The 18,053-nt window shown below is 42.3% G+C and overlaps 1 protein-coding gene across 1 annotated transcript in view; it reads right to left on the bottom strand.

Moving 5' to 3' along the window:
- LOC310649983 (integrin alpha-X-like) overlaps positions 1–18,053 on the bottom strand; it is a 54,486-nt gene that overhangs the window by 17,048 nt on the left and 19,385 nt on the right. The window contains exons 7-14 of the mRNA XM_083378816.1: positions 15,155–15,243; positions 13,028–13,148; positions 12,790–12,926; positions 9,190–9,330; positions 8,020–8,223; positions 7,776–7,906; positions 4,909–5,072; positions 1,955–2,106 (exon numbers count right to left, since the gene is read on the bottom strand). Of these exons, the coding sequence (XP_083234942.1) occupies positions 1,955–2,106; positions 4,909–5,072; positions 7,776–7,906; positions 8,020–8,223; positions 9,190–9,330; positions 12,790–12,926; positions 13,028–13,148; positions 15,155–15,243 (1,139 nt within the window). The remainder of the gene's footprint in view (positions 1–1,954; positions 2,107–4,908; positions 5,073–7,775; positions 7,907–8,019; positions 8,224–9,189; positions 9,331–12,789; positions 12,927–13,027; positions 13,149–15,154; positions 15,244–18,053) is intronic.

Here is an 18,053-nt window from a genome sequence, read left to right as displayed (position 1 = left end):
GAAATCAAATTAGACCCCAAATGGAAATCAAATACATTTCTAGCATTCCCTACCCAACTACAGGTTTAGTACATGATATATTCATTTCTGTGAAAACATCTGAGTTCTAGCTAGGAGGGGGATTTAAAAGCTATAGCAATAGACTTATATAACACTTTATAGTGCTTTACAGCATATTGCCCCCAACCATCTGGGTCATTTTACTGACCTCAGAAGGATGGAAGGCTGAGTCAACCTTGAGCCCCTGAGAATCAAACCGCTGGCAGTCGGCAGAATTAGCCTGCAATATGGCATTCTAACCACTGCACCACCACAGTTCTTTCACCTATGAAGGTGAAAGAATTGCATGCTTAGCATTTCTGCAACTGTGATCTCCTACTCTCTGCAGTGGCCAGAGTAGAGGCGGAACATACAGATGGTCCTTGATTTATGCCCGGTCATTTAGTGACCGCTCAAAGTTTCAGTGGACCTCCCCAGGGCTACCTACAGATTCAGATTCAAAGTTCTTACAGCCAGCCCTTCCCCATATTCACGGGATTGCATTTTCAGTACTCAGCAACTGGCTCACATTTATGTCCACTTGCAGTGTCCAGCAGTACATAACCACGTTTGACTACAATTTTTACCGGCACTCGGCATTTACTACTGATTTCTGGCAAAAAAAAGGCCATTGCGTAGAACGAGTTTGCTTACCAATGGCTGTAACAAAAGGTCATAAAATTGATGTAGTCACACGGTGACTGGATTAATGACTGGCACAACTTAGGATCATAATTCCGGGCTCAATGACCATCGTAAATCAATGACTAGCTGTATATTTTTTGTAATGCCAGCACAAGGCACTCTGGATGTTGAAATTTGGAGAAATGAGGGAAGAGCAATAATAACCTTGAGTCCAAAAGCAAGGCAGTAGGCAGACAATTTTGTCACTGGGAAAATGGGCAATCCATAAGGTCATCAAAACTGAAGCAGCTCACAGGTACAAGTTTTTATTTAAGTTCCAATAAGCTGGTATAAAGCCAAAAATGAAAGGGCTTCACTCCTCAAAATAGCTGATTTGATATGATGAGAAAAGGCCCCTGAATCGATGCAAATGTAATTACAGGCTTCCTCAACCAGGGGCTGAAGCAACCTGCATAATATCAAAGAGGGAAGAGGGACTATACAGGCATGCTGGCTCAGGAATTCTGGGAGTTGAAGTCCACGAGTTCTAAAAGAGCCAAGGTTGCCTACTCCTGGCCTAGGCCTTAGGCCACTTTATGACTCGTGGACTTCAACTCCCAGAATTCCTGAGCCAGCCATGCTGAGGGGAAAGGGAGAGGTTTCCAAGCTGAGCCATGCTGGCTCAGGAATTCTGGGAGTTGAAGTCCACGAGTCCTAAAAGAGCCAAGGTTGCCTACCCCTGGACTATACTATCTAAAAGGGAAGAGAGACTATAAAATTGGAGTTGTCCTTTGAAAAGAAGGTCAGAAGTCATTACACTGCAGTGTTTTTTCTTTCTTTTTCTTCCATTTCCTGAATTTCTTTCTCTCCTTTTTTTCTTGTAATTTGTCTTTTACTCTATGAGAAATTCTTATTTTTTTTTTAAAAAAAGGAAAGATTAACAGTATCTATCAATTACTAACAGTGAGGGGGAGAGAATGAGGACTAATATCCAAAGAAGCCAGAAACTTCAGATTGGTGAAATGTAATTTCTGATATCTTGATGCTACCTGCTTAATGGACCCATCTACAGTTGTTAGAATTCCCTTCTGGGCACTTTGGATAAGGACATAATTGTGCCCTTAACCAGTGGAACAGCTTGCCATCAGAAGTTGTGGGACGGGTTTTTTAAGAAGAGACTGGACAGTCACTCGTCTGAAATGGTATAGGGTCTCCTGCTTGAGCAGGGGGTTGGACTAGAAGACCTCAAGGGTCCCTTCCAGCTCTATTCTGATTGATTGATTGTGCCTACCTGAGCCCACAGGGTCTTGTTGATGCAGATGGGCATAATTCCAATTTGGAGAGAATCTGAAAAACTGGGTGTCTCATGCTCTAGCATCAGGCGTGGTGAGGTCTGTTTAACATCAACATGAAGGCTGAAGTTGATTGTGGCTTTCAAAGAACCTTGTTTAAAAAAACAAAAGGGGAAGACAGAAGAAAGCAACCTCAACGAGATGATCATTGACTAAGAGAGCTTGATAAACAACTTAATGAATGAGTTAGCATTCAGATAAAAATTTCAAATAACATGGGAATATATTGCTATTTATAATTGTCGTAGAGCAGTGTTTTTCAAACTTGGCACCTTCAACTCCTAGAATTCCCTAGCCAGCATCAACTCCCAGAATTCCCCAGCCACTATGCCCACACATCTTAAAGTCAACAAATTTGAAAAACACTGCCGTTGGTACTCAACTGCTTTGAAACTCATCGAATTTGGTATTCAATGCATTTTGACGTGAAAATTTTGTCCTAATACTCAATGTTTGTTTGATACTCAACAGAAAAGCTAGAACTTGCTGGTGTCAGCTGCCTTGTGACTTATTACATTATTTCTTATGGGAAAAAGTTGATATTCATCCTTTTTTGTACTCATCATGCCTCTCGGAACCAATTATCGACAAGTACCAAGGTACCGCAATATACTCTGGCAAGCCATCGAGGAGGCTTATAATTTAAAAACTCCAAAAAGTTAAAATTTCATATTTGAGTTAACGATAAAATAATACTGAAATCGTATCTTTACAGATTTTCTAGAACTCAACTGACCAAGGATTAAACACAGTTCTTGTGGAAGGATATTTCATAGCTAGGACAGCTATGAAACACAACACAGGACTTGACCTGCTCCCACATTTACAAGGCCTTGGTAAGGCCACCCTTGGAATACTGCATCCAGTTTTGGTCACCACGATGTAAAAAAGATGTTGAGACTCTAGAAAGAGTACAGACTCTAGAAAGTACAGACTCTTTTTAGAGTACAGACTCTAGAAAGAGTACAGAGAAGAGCAACAAAGATGATTGGGGGACTGGAGGATAAAACATATAAGGAACAGTTGCTGGAATTGGGTATGTCTAGTTTAATGAAGAGAAGGATGAGGGGGGACATGATAGCAGTGTTCCAATATCTCGGGCTGCCACAAAGAAGAGGGAGTCAAGCTATTCTCCAAAGCTCCTGAAGGCAGGACAAGAAGCAATGGATGGAAACTAATCAAGGAGAGAAGCAACCTAGAAATAAGGAGAAACTTCCTGACAATTAGAACAATTCTATGACTGCGATATCTGGCATGTTGTGTTCCAAATGACGATCTGTCTGTATTCAGAAGTCCCACAAGATCTTCACCCTCTCATTCTCGACAACTTTTTCCACCCTATGTTCCCACAACTTTTCGGACACAGGCAAGTCGTATTTTTTACACAATGCCCAGTGGATTAGTTTAGCAACTCGGTCATGTCTAGCTTTGTAATCAGTTTGCACGATTTTGCTGCACTCACATATTAAATGTGAAACAGTTTCAACTTTGTCGTTGCAAAGTCGGCAATTTGGATTGTCAGTAGATTTTTGTATCTTCGCTTTCATGGCATTAATTTGTAGTGCTTGTTCTTGAGCAGCCAGTATTAAGCCTTCCGTTTCTTTCTTAACAGTTCCCATCTTAAGCCATGCCCATGTCAAGTTGTTATCACATTTTCCTTCAATGTTTTCCAAATGTTGTCCATGCAAAGCTTTGGTTTTCCATCTATTTAATGTGTCATCCAGCCGTTTTTCCTTATATTCTGCCTTTGTTTCTGTTATTTTGATAATGCTCTCTGTTTTCACAGCCTGCAGCAATTTTTGTGTACTTTCATTTACATAGTCATTCAAACTTCATTTTTCTTCTTCTACAGCAGGGGTCTTCAAACTTGGCCCTTTTATGACTTGTGGACTTCAACTCCCAGAATTCCTCAGCCAGACATGTTGGCTGAAGAATTCTTGGAGTTGAAGTCCACAAGTCATAAAAGGGCCAAGTTTGAAGACCCCTGTTCTACAGTTTGGTGGATTTGCAATAGCCCTCTGCCCCCTATTCTTCTTGGCAGGTACAACCTGTCGATGTCACTTTGTGGATGTAGAACGTGGTGCATATTCAAAAGTTTACGCGTTTTCCGGTCTAGGTGTTCCAATTCAGCCAAAGTCCAGTTGATAATTCCAGCTGAGCAGGGGGCTGGACTAGTAGACTTCCAAGGTCCTTTCCAAATAATAATAATAATAATAATAATAATAATAATAATAATAATAATAATAATAATAATAATAATAATAATAATTATAATAAAATTATTATTATAATAAAATTATTATTATTATTATTATTATTATTATTATTATTATTATTATTATTATTATTATTATTATTATTATTATTATTATTATTATTAGGAAGATGGGCTTCAGACCAGGGCGGAATTCTCAAATAAGCCTCTCCCGTTAATCTTAATGGCAAGATGAGTACAAAATAAGACAGGCAGTCCCTTAAATAGCCAGGCCCTAACCATGAAGGACTTTAAACATTAATGCCAATATCTTATATTGTATTATGGAAACCCTGGGTTCTAGTCCCACTTCAGACACAAATCCAGCTAAGAGGCCTTGGGCCAATCACTTTCTCTCAGTCCAACCACCTCACAGGGTTGCTGTGAGGAACTTAGTAGTAGGAAGTGATGGCTACGGCTGACAGAATGAGTATTAAGTACATGAGTTTAATATATATATACAAATAATAAAGGTGGAATACAAATAAACAAGTTAATTGATGAGAAACAGAAGTTGACAGATAAAAAGAGTGATTGCAAAGCAAACTATCAACCCCTAAAATGTGAGGGAAAGACGAGAGTTCCAAAACCTAAAAATTAAGATTATTATGCCAAAGAACAGTCACACTGAGATGTTACCAGAGCTCCATTTCGTGCTGAGTAGAGTTAAGGTGAAGCAAAGACTGACTTGCCCACGAGAACCAATTCTTGAAATCTTCCTGTTTCCACAGTCTGGATCATCCAGAGGAATCAAATCAGGGAAAAATCTTAGTGAAGTGAGGACAGTGAAAACAGGCCGGGATCTGGAAAGCATAAAAAAGGTGTGATTTTTCATAACCAACTGATTTCTAAAATACAGAAATCTCTAGTAAGGCCTAGTCTGGCCATGGGAGAGGAGCCATTTCACAATACCCATGTATCTCTATGCAATATGCAGCACAATTCCTCTTTTACCCTTAACCAGGGTGAAGTCTCTAGAGTCAAGTTTAACTTCTGGCGATTTTGTCGACTCATTCATGTAATTTTCTTGGCAGCAAGAAGTGATCTGCCATTGCCTCCTCCCACGCTGTCTACTCTATGCCCTTGGTCTATCCTGGTGGTTTCCCATACAATTAATAACCAGCCCTGCTTAGCTTCTGAAACCAGACAAGATGGGCTAGAAGCTGTCAGCTGCTATGATTCCACAGCTAACAATTGCAGATAACAACCATCTCAGCTCACACAAGTTCCAAGTCAATATGAAACTACCACTGTGCCACAGGCCAAGCCATGCCCCCAAAGCAGTGGTGGGATTCAAATAGGTGAACAACTGGTTCTCTGTGTGGATGCCGCTTCCAGAAGTCCATTCTGGGCCTGGGCAACAAAAAATTAGCTAACGGTTCTGCCGAAGTGGTGTGAACTGGCTGAATCCCCCCACTGCCCCAAAGGTATTTTTTTAATTACTTTTACTGATTTTATCCCTGATCATTTACACACACACACAAGCACAGAAATAGATAGATAGATAGATAGATAGATAGATAGATAGATAGATAGATAGATAGATAGATAGATAGATAGATAATTTTTTATTTATTTTTTTATTTTAATTCCATTTATATCCCGCCCTTCTCCGAAGACTCAGGGCGGCTTACAAGCTTAGCAGTAGCCTTCATTCTATGTATATGCCTGCTTATTAGGGCTTTCATACACCCCCCAAGCGGCATTATTACAAAGTCAGCTTAATTGCCCCCAACAATCTGGGTCCTCATTTTACCTACCTCGGAAGGATGGAAGGCTGAGTCAACCTTGAGCCTGGTGGGATGCGAACCTGCACTAATTGCAGGCAGCTGGTGTTACTTAAGGAGGCATTAGCCCACTGCTCCACCAAGGCTCTTTTTAGATAGATAGATAGATAGATAGATAGATAGATAGATAGATAGATAGATAGATAGATAGATAGATAGATAGATGATAGATGATAGATAGATAGATAGATAGATAGATAGATAGATGATAGATAGATAGATAGATAGATAGATAGATAGATAGATAGATAGATAGATAGATAGATAGATAGATAGATAGATGAGAGAGAGAGAGAAGCTCTCCTAAGCTGATGGATATTTTATTAATTTCTTGTGTGCCCAATCACATTTGGCCAATAAACTATATTCTATTCTTGTCAACCGTCCCACTGCATTAGACAGCAAAAGAAACTCCTGGTACATTTTTTCTCCACGAGTATAACTTTACTGAAAAGCCATATGGGAACAGAAGTGGAAAAGGCAGTTCTGATGTTTTCGCATACAAACAGTATAGGAAAACTTTCCTTTTCCCCTCCTGGACCTCCGATCTCCCACTGTCCACCAATCAGTTGTACTTGCTTTATTTTGGAGACAGCCTGTGTGCCTCGGACATTCCCAGTCGATGATCTTGGGGGTCTGGGTCTGTCTCAGGCTTCCAGGCAGAACACTTGCATTCCGGAGTTCCCTCCCAAATCTCCCTTACATTCCAAGGCCTTCCTTCCCCCCCTCCCATTACTGTTGTCTGGTTGGGAGCAGACCTGCACAGCAAGTCAACCGTGACAATTCTATTCTATTCTATTCTATTCTATTCTATTCTATTCTATTCTATTCTATTCTATTCTATTCTATTCTATTCTATTCTATTCACAATCACAATCACAATCACAAATTGTAAAGTTGGAAGGGACTTTGGAGGTCATCTAGTCCAACCCCCTGCTCAGGCAGGAAACCCTATACCATTTCAGACAAATGCCTGTCCAGTCTATTCTTAAAAACTTCCAGTGTTGGAGCATTCACAGCTTCTGGAGGCAGGTTGTTCCACTGGTTAATTGTTCTAACCGTCAGGAAGTTTCTCCTTAGTTCTAGGTTGCTTCTCTCCTTGACTAGTTTCCATCTGTTGCTTCTTGTCCTGCTTTCAGGTGCTTTGGAGAAGAGCTTGACTCCCTCTTCTTTGTGGTAGCCCCTGAGATACTGGAACAATGCTATCATGTCCCCCCTCGTCCTTCTCTTCATTAAACTAGACATACCTAATTACAGCAGCTGTTCCTTATATGTTTTAGCCTCCAGTCCCCCAATCATCTTTATTCTATTCTATTCTATTCTATTCTATTCTATTCTATTCTATTCTATTCTATTCTATTCTATTCTATTCTATTCTATTCTATTCTATTCTATTCTATTCTATTCTATTCTATATTATCAGAGCACTTTGCACATACACCCTACTACACCATGAGGGTTAATGCATTTATAAGTTTTCACAAGGGGCCACATGAGAAACTGGGTCTGTTATGGAGGGCTGAACCGATGGGGCTGTGAAAGTGCTCAGGCGTGCACACGCTCACATACATAAATTGGGGGGGGGGAAATAGCAGTCGCCTTCAAAATAAAACCAATCTTCACAGTTAGGACAGGGACAGCCAAACGGGCAGATGTGGCCTGGAGGCCATAAAATGCCCAGGTTTGCTCCATGCCCATTTCCACCCCACCAATCCCTACCGAAGCACCACTGCACTTCCAAGCGCTCCAATGGCTAAGTCGGTCAGCTCATCCCTGCTCAGATCCAACCTTCCTTGGATGGATTGTCCAAAAAACTGGAGCATGGGAGAAACAGAGGCGGCAGAAATCCGCTGCAGGGAAGAAGGGAGTAAAAAAAAGAGATCAAGACTGGATCACATCAGTACACGTAGAGAAACTTCAGACTGCTGTGCTTACCTTTCTTATCTTTAACATTTGGACTTACCTGGCTGTGCACGTCCTTCAGTCGGTCTGCTTCACCCAGGAAGATATAGATGGCCCCCCGATTTTCATTCTCCATCGGGGCTCCCACGGCCACGTCCGTCAGGCCATCGCCACTGATATCCCCTAATGTGGCTAGAGCTGCCCCAAAAAGGCCAAGTCCATTATCCGGGACTCCGTGCAACGTTTGAAGGTGAACAAGATTACCCTGGAATGAACAACCATACATTTCTATATTTAAGCACTCATAAAAAAACGCACTCATTAAAAAAGCATCTGGCCAGATGACCTAATATAATATGACAAAGGCGTAGCTGGATTAAAGTGACATACCGTAAATTCTCATTATCTGCAGTAGTTACAGTCATGCTCGAAATTGTTGGCACCCCAGAAATTTTTCCAGAAAATCAAGTATTTCTCACAGAAAAGTATTGCAGGAACACATGTTTTGCTATACACAGGTTTATTCCCTTTGTATGTATTGGAACACAACAAAAAAGGGAGGAAAAAAAGCAAATTGGACATAATGTCAAACAACTGGAGGTTTTTAAGAAGAGACTGGACAGCCACTTGTCTGAAATGGTATAGGGCCATGGTGGCGAACCTATGGCACGCGTGCCACAGGTGGCACGCAGAGCCCTCTCTGTGGGCACGCGTGCTGTCACCTCAGTCCTAGGCCTTCAGCTGCGTTTTGTAAAACCTTTTCGCTTTAGGCCTCCGTCACCATGTGCAAAAAAAAGAAAAGGTTCAATCAATCAATTAATTTCAACTTCTCATGGGAAAAAAAAGATCTCACAAAGTTGGAATTGATTGATTGAATTTTTAGTCCCATCCAGTCTGCCACGCCCACCCAATGGACCCCACCCACCCAATGGGCCACGCCCACCCAGCACCCAACAATACATAAGTGGGTTTTGGGTTGTAGTTTGGGCACTCGCTCTCTAAAAGGCACGCCATCACTGGTATAGGGTTTCCTGCCTGAGCAGGGGGTTGGACTAGATGACCTCCAAGGCCCCTTCCAACTTTATTATCGTTATTATTAAGAGCCTGTTGAGACTACCAAGCATTACGTCCAAAAAAAATGAACAGATGGAGTGAAAGACAATTCACTAAATGTGAGAAAGCTTCTGCCCAATCCTAGGCTTTTCTTCCTTCCTCCAATGGTTTCACTTACCATGCTGTTGATGGAGGAGACATGGACATTCCCACCTTGGCTTCCATTGTAGTAATGAGGAGCCCCAATTAGAAGGAGGTCAGTATTTCCATCCTCATTTAAGTCCACGGAGGCGACTTCAGCACCAAAGTAAGAGCCCACCTGAAAAGAAGGAAACACGTTCAGTGGGATCACACAACACACAGCCTGTAGGCCCAGCATTTTGTGCATATCCAGCCATTTTAACATGACAATCCTGTTGAGACATGTAATTTATTTGTTTATCGTATGATCTACTTGTCTATTTTTGACTGGAAACCCCTTGTGACTTTTTGCTCAAAACAAAAAAACCCACAAAACCCAATCTTACGATTTATGGCTTTGATGATCGGATGAAGTAGATAATGGGAAAAAAAGAGAGTTTTTTCCTTTTTGCAACATAAAGAGGTAATTCTGTAACTGTACTTATATTTGCTGCAAAGAAAATAGAAAGCTACTTCTTTCTATGTCTGTCTTTCTTTTTCTTTCTTTCTCTTTCTCTTTCTTTCTTTCTTTCTTTCTTTCTTTCTTTCTTTCTTTCTTTCTTTCTTTCTTTCTTTCTTTCTTTCTTCCTTCCTTCCTTTCTTTTTCTGATTACTTAAATGGGCCCAAAACATCCAAGAAGTTATTACAATGGACACGTGGGAAAGGATTTGGGTGAGGAACGTAAAATTCACACAAGCTCAAAATTTAAGAGAGAACTTTTATAAAATGTTTTACAGATGGCATTTAGATCCTAAAAAGCTTGTGGTGAAGAAGATGCAACATATTTTCATATATGGTGGACTTGTAAAAAGGTTAAGGCTTTTTGGATAAAAATTTGGTGGAATATGCAGAAGATTTTTAAGCAAAGGATAAAGTTTTGTCCGCAACCTTTTTTGTTGGGAATAATTACAGATGCTACGGTTGTGGACACTAAGCTGATGTTGAATTTAATTACGGCAGCAAGACTCTTAGTAGGTCAATATTGGAAGAAGGAGGAACTGCCGACTATAGAAGAATGGACTTTAAAGGTTTCTGACCTGGCAGAGATGGCAAAGATCTCGGCTTATTTGAAAGATCACTCGCAAGAACATTATGTTATGGAGTGGAGAAAATGGATTGAGTATATCCAGAACAAATATGGGACTAAGAAGTTTCATGTAGCATTTGAATAAGTCTTCCTTTCTTTTCTCCCTTTTTTTTCTCTCTTTTTTATATATTTTATATTAATAGTGTTTGTAGTTATCCTATATGAGCTAGAGAGAGACAGATTTTAGAGTTTATGGTTGTTAGCATATGGATGTTTATGATTGGTTTTTTTTTGGTTTTTTATACCTTGTACTTAGCTCTGGGAAGTCGGGGGGGGAGGGGAGGGGGGGGGAGGGGTAGGGAGGGAGGGATAGGGGAGGGGTAGGGGGGATTGTTAAAGATAAAATGTATGATAACACTGATGCACTTTTGACTGTTAATTGACTAGATTCTTGTGTATCATCACGATCATCACAATTGACACTTGGGCTTGGCTAGTCTAAAAAAAAGAAGAAATAGGGGTGACATGACAGCAGTGTTCCAGTATTTGAGGGGCTGCCACAAAGAAGAGGAGGTCACATTATTCACCAAAGCACCAGAGGGAAGGACGAGAAACAATGGTTGGAAACTGATCAAAGAGAGAAGCAACCTGGAATTAAGGAGAAACTTTCTGAGAGTTAGAATAATTAACCAGTGGAACAGCTTTGCCTCCAGAAATCGTGGGCGCTCCATCACTGGAGATTTTTAAGAAGAGGCTGGACAGTCACTTGTCTGAGATGGAATAGGACAGGTTCTTCTGCTTAAGCGGGGGGTTGGACTAGAAGACCTCCAAGGTCCCTTCCAGCTGTATTCTACTGTGAGCTACGAGTGGCACAAAGAGCCATGGAAAGATACAGGCTCGGCGTTGCAAGACAAGACAGGAAGAACCGCACACGGATTAGAGAACAAACAAAAGTATGCAATATCGTCAAGAGAGTAAAAGAATGGAAATGGAAATGGGATGGTCACATAGCAAGAAGAACCTATAGCAGGTGGACCGAGGCAGCCACGGAATAGACCCCACTTAGCAAAAAGTGTCCACGAAAGAGACCTAACACAAGATTCTTGTGCATAGGTCGCAAAAATAACCTCTTCAATAATTTGAACTCAACGAACGGCTATTTGGCTATTTGCGCTTGACTATCCCAGAGGTTTTATTAGCTGAGGCCCTGGTTATCAAAGGGAGACTAATTCTATTATCATGGATCTATCCAGCCACAAGAATGTAGAGATCTTCTCAACGGAAGCTTCTTATTCTGGCACCTAGGAATAGGATGCTTTCTGCACGGCTGCCACGCTGTACGTGCTCTCTTCCTTTGGAAAAGTGTTCAGTTCCCATTACTAGAGTGGCCAAATTGCATTCCTTTTGCCAAACTTTTAATAGCTAATGGATGCTTGGGTTGATCTTGATTTACGAATTTGTATTTTTGTGCTGCCTTTTACTGAGTCTTAGCCACCTAAAATGCTCATGGCTGAGCGGAAAAATTTTTATTTTTATTTTTTATTTTAATTCCATTTATATCCCGGCCTTCTCCGAAGACTCAGGGCGGCTTACAAGCTTAGCAGTAGCCTTCATTCTATGTATATGCCTGCTTATTAGGGCTTTTGCCCCCCCCCCAAGCGGCATTATTACAAAGCCAGCTTATTGCCCCCAACAATCTGGGTCCTCATTTTACCTACCTCGGAAGGATGGAAGGCTGAGTCAACCTTGAGCCTGGTGGGATGCGAACCTGCACTAATTGCAGGCAGCTGGTGTTACTTAAGGAGGCATTAGCCCACTGCTCCACCAAGGGTCTGTCAAATAAATTACTAAATAAAACAGATGGTTGGTGTAGCATTCCAACCCTCATTAGGCCCAGCAAGCAAATCCAACCATATACAGGTAGTCCTTGACTTACTATATAAGTGTAACTGACCTTGAATTTTGGTTATAAGTCATGGCAGCCATTAAACGGATCACCACAGGATCCTGACTGATTTTATGACTTTTTTTTGCTGTAGTTGTTAAGCAAACGCAATGGTTATTCAGTGAGGCTATTTTCTTCAATGGGCAGTGTTTGCTGGAAATAGGATGTAAATGGCAGAAATTGGCAAAAAAAAAAAGAAAGAAAGTGAAAATTGTGGCCGTGTGACCACAGGATGCCGCAAGTGGTCATAAATGTGAGCCAGCTGCCAAGTGCTCAAAATGCAAAAAACAGGACTGCAGTTGTGTATGTGTTGGTGCAGGCATTGGAACTTCAGAACCGGCTCTGGGGAAGTCCGTTGTAACTCTGAATGGTTGTTAAATGACTGGTCATTAGGTGAGGACCACCTGCACTGAGCATTCCCCTATTCTCAATTGTCTCTGAGAACAATTCTCTCTCTTCCATTTATGCCTAAATTCTAGCAGAACTGCTGCTGGATTTGGACTAGTTATGAATTTAGATTATGAAACCCTATCCTTGATGCAAAACAAAAATCCTATGAAGTTTCACAATTCCTCCACCATGACAATAGAGGCTGATCTGCATTCCATTTCCTATCCTCCCTTACCTGTTGACCCTGAATATTCCCTATTAAGCTTCCACTCTTGCTTTCAAAGACCAGGACTTGGCCAACGTGCTGGTACCGCGGAGCTCCAGCGATGTAGAAGGTCCTTTGGTGAAAGCGAGCTAAAGCCACAGAGTAACCTGTCCAGCAAAGAGAAGAGACAACCTGTGGTTCTCTGGATTTGGCCAATTTAACACTTTGGGGCAAAGGGTGGAGAATAAGACCCACCTCCATCACTCACCTATATACGACTCATTGATGCTGATATTCAGGAATTTGATCTGAGGAGTTTCTCCAAAGGATGCTTCTTCTAAACCTCCAGTCCAGCTATAAGCGCCGACAGCTCCAGTCACTGCATGTTCCTGAAGAGGAAAGCAAACAAGGAGGAGATGAAAGAGGGACAAGTCATCTAGCAATAGCACTTAAGACTTATATACCGCTTCACAGTGCTTTACAGCCCTCTCTTAGCTGTTTACAGACTCGGCATATGGCCCCCGACAATCTGGGTCCTCATTTTACTGACCTCAGAAGGATGGAAAGCGGAGTCAGCTATGGGCCAGTGAGAATAAATCCTAATACGTACCTTTTGTCACCAACAACAGGTAGTCCTCAATTTACGACCACCACTGAGCCCAAACTTTTGTTGCTAAGTGAGAATTTCTTAAGCGAGTTTTGCCCCATTTTACGACCTTTCTTCCCACAATTGCTAAGCGAATCACTGCAGTTGTTAAGTTAGTAAAACGGTTCTTAAGTGAATCTGGCTTCCCCATTGACTTAGCTTGTCAGAAGGTTGCAAAAAAAAATAATAATGATCACAACCAAAAAATGATCACTGCAACTGTTATAAATATGAACTGGTTACCAAGCATCTGAATTTTGATCATGTGACCCTGGGGGATGTTCCAACTGTCCTAAGTGTGAAAAAACGGCCCTAAATCACTTTTTTCAGTGCCCTTGTAATTTCGGACGGTCACTGTTGTAAGTCAAGGACTACCGGTACCATAAAAATTCAAGAGAAACGTGAAAGCTGGGCATTTTTTTCTTGGACGGCAGCCAAACTCCCTCTCGGAGGATGGTGGGTGGTTCAAAAATGTGAAAAATAGATAAGTAAATAAATCCCCATTCTCCCACCCACAAGGAAATTATGTGCAGGTTTTAATAACTTATTTTTTACTCTCTCCTATAGGCTCAGAGCAGCCTACTGCGGGATTCTTTTTTTTTAAAAAAAGTGGATGGTTTTATTCCCTAAAATAGTGGTAAACAAATCAGGGCCTCCTGTGACTTTCAGCTATGGAAACAGTCAGTAAAATTTTCAAACTTCTCCCCACCACACACTTTCCCCCCCCCCCTTTGGATTTAGAGAAGCACTATGGGTGAGAATGGGTGCTTAAAACATCCATAGGTAAAGGTAAGTTAAAGGTTCCCCCGCACGCGCGTGCTAGTCGTTTCCGACTCTAGGGGCCGGTGCTCATCTCCGTTTCAAAGCCGAAGAGCCAGCGCTTGTCCGAGGATGTCTCCGTGGTCATGTGGCCGGCATGACTAGACGCCAGAGGCGCACGGAACGCTGTTACCTTCCCACCGTAGTGGTCCCTATTTTTCTACTTGCATTTTTACGTGCTTTCGAACTGCTAGGTTGGCAGAAGCTGGGATGAGTAACAGGCGCTCACTCTGCTACGCGGCACTCGGGATTCGACCCGCCAAACTGCCGACCTTCTGATCGACAAGCTCAGCGTCCCAACCCACTGAGCCACCGTGGAAGGAGGCCCAGATAGCCCACAGCCATCCCGGCCAGGCTTCGGCCATCGGTCAACCAGCCAGCTGGTGTCCCATTCCTCCATCAATGGATCTATTCCCAAGGTCAGGCTGACCCCTTTGGGAGAGGCTGCGCCAAGCAGGTCAGAGGAGACCCAAGGGAAACGCCCGCGCCAGGTAGCCGTCAGTCCCCCCAACGGCCCAGCTGTGCTGAGCTATAAATCAAGGACGTAGGGCACACAAGGGGACCGAGCAAAAGCACCTAGGCACTGCAGTTTGGTCCAGCCATTAAGGCACCAGGCTAGAAACGTGGAGCCTGGGAGTTCTAGTCCCACCTTAGGCATGAAAGCCGGCTGGGTGACTTTGGGTCAATCACCAGGAGACAGGGAATTTCTACTCCCAGCCTAGGCAGGAAAGTCGGCTGGGTGACTCTGGGCCAATCACCAGGAGAGTGGGAATTCTAGTCCCGCCCTAGGCAGGAAAGCCGGCTGGGTGACTTTGGGCCAATTACCATGCCTTAAAATTCCAAGCTTCTGCTTTTTTATAGCCTCTTTTCTTTTTTTTAAATATGACTAAGAAAGGAGACAAACTAGTATTGTACATGGTATCTACTCACTGGTGTAAGAAGGGAACTGAATCCACCTTGGGAAAATTCCTTCTCGAAAAAACTGCTGAGTGAGGCATCAGGAGATGGTTTAGAGACTCCTTTTTCAAAGAAGAAAAAAATAATTAGGAGCAATAATTGGCAGCAGCATCAAAATACTTGAATTTATAAACCATGTGATCAATATAGGCAGTTTCCAACGCTATCAGTGGCTTCTATGAGCTTCGCCGCTATGAGGCCTGTGTGTGTGATGTCATGATTGTGGAATCCAATCACTCCTTCTTGAGCAGGGGTGTCAAACTCATGACGTCACGTGACGTGTCGTGCCGTATCGTGACTTTTTTCCCATTGCCGGCAATGGGGTAGGGGCGGTTTTGGCGTGACGCATCCGGCCCGTGGGCTGGCAGACAACCCTGTTCTTGAGGTTTGTAACAGTGGAGGGGCGATGAAGTTTGCTAATTATGAATATTCATGGTTTATTACTCATGCATATTTATGACTGATCATTTTCTCCTTTCTTAAAATGGATAAATACGAGGGCATCCTTTTGTCTCTAAGAGTCCTGCCCATTATTTTCTGGAGGGAATTCTTCCGGTAGGCGTTGAATGAATAATTTTTGCATTCAGCCTTGATTATTGGTTTTTGGTTCCTGTGTTTTGTCTTCTGGACAGAGGGGACCGCTGGTTTGAAAAAGGGATCAAAGAGGCCATCTATGTCAAAACTGAACAGCCCTCTCTCAACAGAGGGGAAGGGATAGGACATCATCTATCTCCAAGCTACATCAGAGTCCTTTCAGCAGTTCCAAGAAGGCTCCACAACCATTTGCACTACTCAAGTCACCCTGAGGACACAGACAAACCTCCAGGTGGCCTCAACGACTCTCTAAAGCAGGGGTGTCAAACTGCCGGCCTGCGAGCCGGATGCGTCTTGGCGAACATGATGGGGCCTAATCCAGTGGTGGGATTCAGCTGGTTCGCACCAGTTCAGCAGAACCGGTAGCTAATTTTTGGTTGCCCAGACCCAGAATGGACTTCCAGAAGTGGCATCCACACAGAGAACCTGTTGTTCACATATTTGAATCCCACCTCTGCGCCCACCCCGTTGCCGGCAATGGGGGGAAAAAAGTCACATTACGTCGTGACACCCCTGCTCCAAAGGAATGCAAATGGACCAGCTATCTGCAAGGACTATAAATCCTTCCATTCCATTCAGTCAGAGCTGAAGAAGCTTTTTGGATGAGAAGTGAAATGTCTTCGAAGAAAAATAAGAAGGTCCAGTTGCCTTGTGAAAAAACACCTTTGGGTTGTCTCAATTAGCACATATTCCTTTTGTGTTTCCATCTTGCTAGCAAGTTTCCACCCCCCTCAAGAGTTTTCCTCATATGATGCATGGAGTAAAGGAAAAGAAGAGCTACAACGTCACATTCACAAGCTTTGCCCTTTGGGACATGTGTACAATGTACTAATGAAAAAGGGGTGGAGCATGCATTACAGATACACATGCTGCTTGTATTACCCTCAGACCCTGGGAAACTACAGGTAGTCCTTGACTTATAACCATTCATTTAGTGACCAGTCAAAGTTACAAAGCATTGAAAACAATGGCTTATGACTGTTTTTCATAGTTACAACCATTGCAGCATTCCCATCGTGTGATCAAAATTCAGACACTTGGCAACTGGCCTGTATTTAATGAAGGCTGCAATATCCTGGCGTGGGCTGATCACCTTCTGCGATCTTTTGACAAAGTCAATGGGGAAGCCAGATTCACTTTACAACTGTGTTAACTAACAAAATAACTGCAGCAATCCACTTAACAACTGTGGCAAGAGAAGACATAAAATGGAGCAAAGCTCACTTAACAACCGTCTCACTTGGCAACAGAAATTTTGGGCTCAAATGTGGTTTTAAGGACTACCTGTACTGTATTGTGGAATATAGTTGCTTGAGTAACAAAGGAACAAATGGAATACAGGTGGTCCTTAAGTTATGACTGCAATGGTCGTAAGTTGTAAGAGTTGTAAAATGGGTTGGTCTCAGAACCAATCCAATTGTAGGCTTTTTTGCGGCAGTCAGTGAGCAAATGTGACCTTTGTTAAGGGCAAACACTGTGGCTGTTAAGCGAAAGCTGCAGTCGTTAAACAATAGTTCACTTATGGTGCAGTTTTGCCAAAAAAGCAGAAATGCTGGTTTTCGGCAAAAGCGTTTTTATGATTCAGCCGGTTCGCACCCGTTCGACAGAACCAATACCTAATTTTTTGTTACCTAATTTTTTGTTATAATCGGCGAACCGGATATGAGAAATCTCTGTTTTCCGAAACATGTCTGGTTTTCGTTCAACTTCCCTCCAGGTGGGGGAAAAAAAACCCTCCCCAAAAGTCCGAGAGACGAGCGACAGAAATCAAATGAAATGGTCATTTGGGCAGAGAACTGGTTGTTAAATGATTTGAATCCCACCACTGAGTTACATAATTGCTGGACACTGCAAATGGCTGTAAACGTGGCCATATTATCCAACGCCTGAAGTCCAGTCATGAGGCCACGAAGGATGGGGTACTATTGGAACTCTAAATCCGAGTCATAAGTACCCATAAAGTAAATAGAAATAACAGAAATAGACTAGAAATAGAACTAGAAAAAGAAATAGAAATAGAAAGACTAGAAATAGAACAAGAACAAGAACAAGAAATAGAAATAGACTAGAAATAATAGAAATAGAAATAGAAATAGAAATAGAACAGAACAGAATAACAGAGTTGAAAGGGACTTTGGAAATCTTCTAGTAAAGATAGAGGCAGGTTGTATTTTTGAACTAAGCAACCAGTCAGAAGTCAAGGAGTTCCTGTAGTGACATAATCTGTAATGAATGAAGCAAACACCCTTGTTCCCTCATCAGCATGCCATTTGCCAAA

The sequence above is a fragment of the Vipera ursinii genome, assembly GCF_947247035.1.
Source record: "Vipera ursinii genome assembly, chromosome: Z".
NCBI lineage: Eukaryota > Metazoa > Chordata > Lepidosauria > Squamata > Viperidae > Vipera > Vipera ursinii.
The sequence above is the reverse complement of the archived record's forward strand: the minus strand, read 5'-3'. Positions and strand labels throughout refer to the sequence as shown.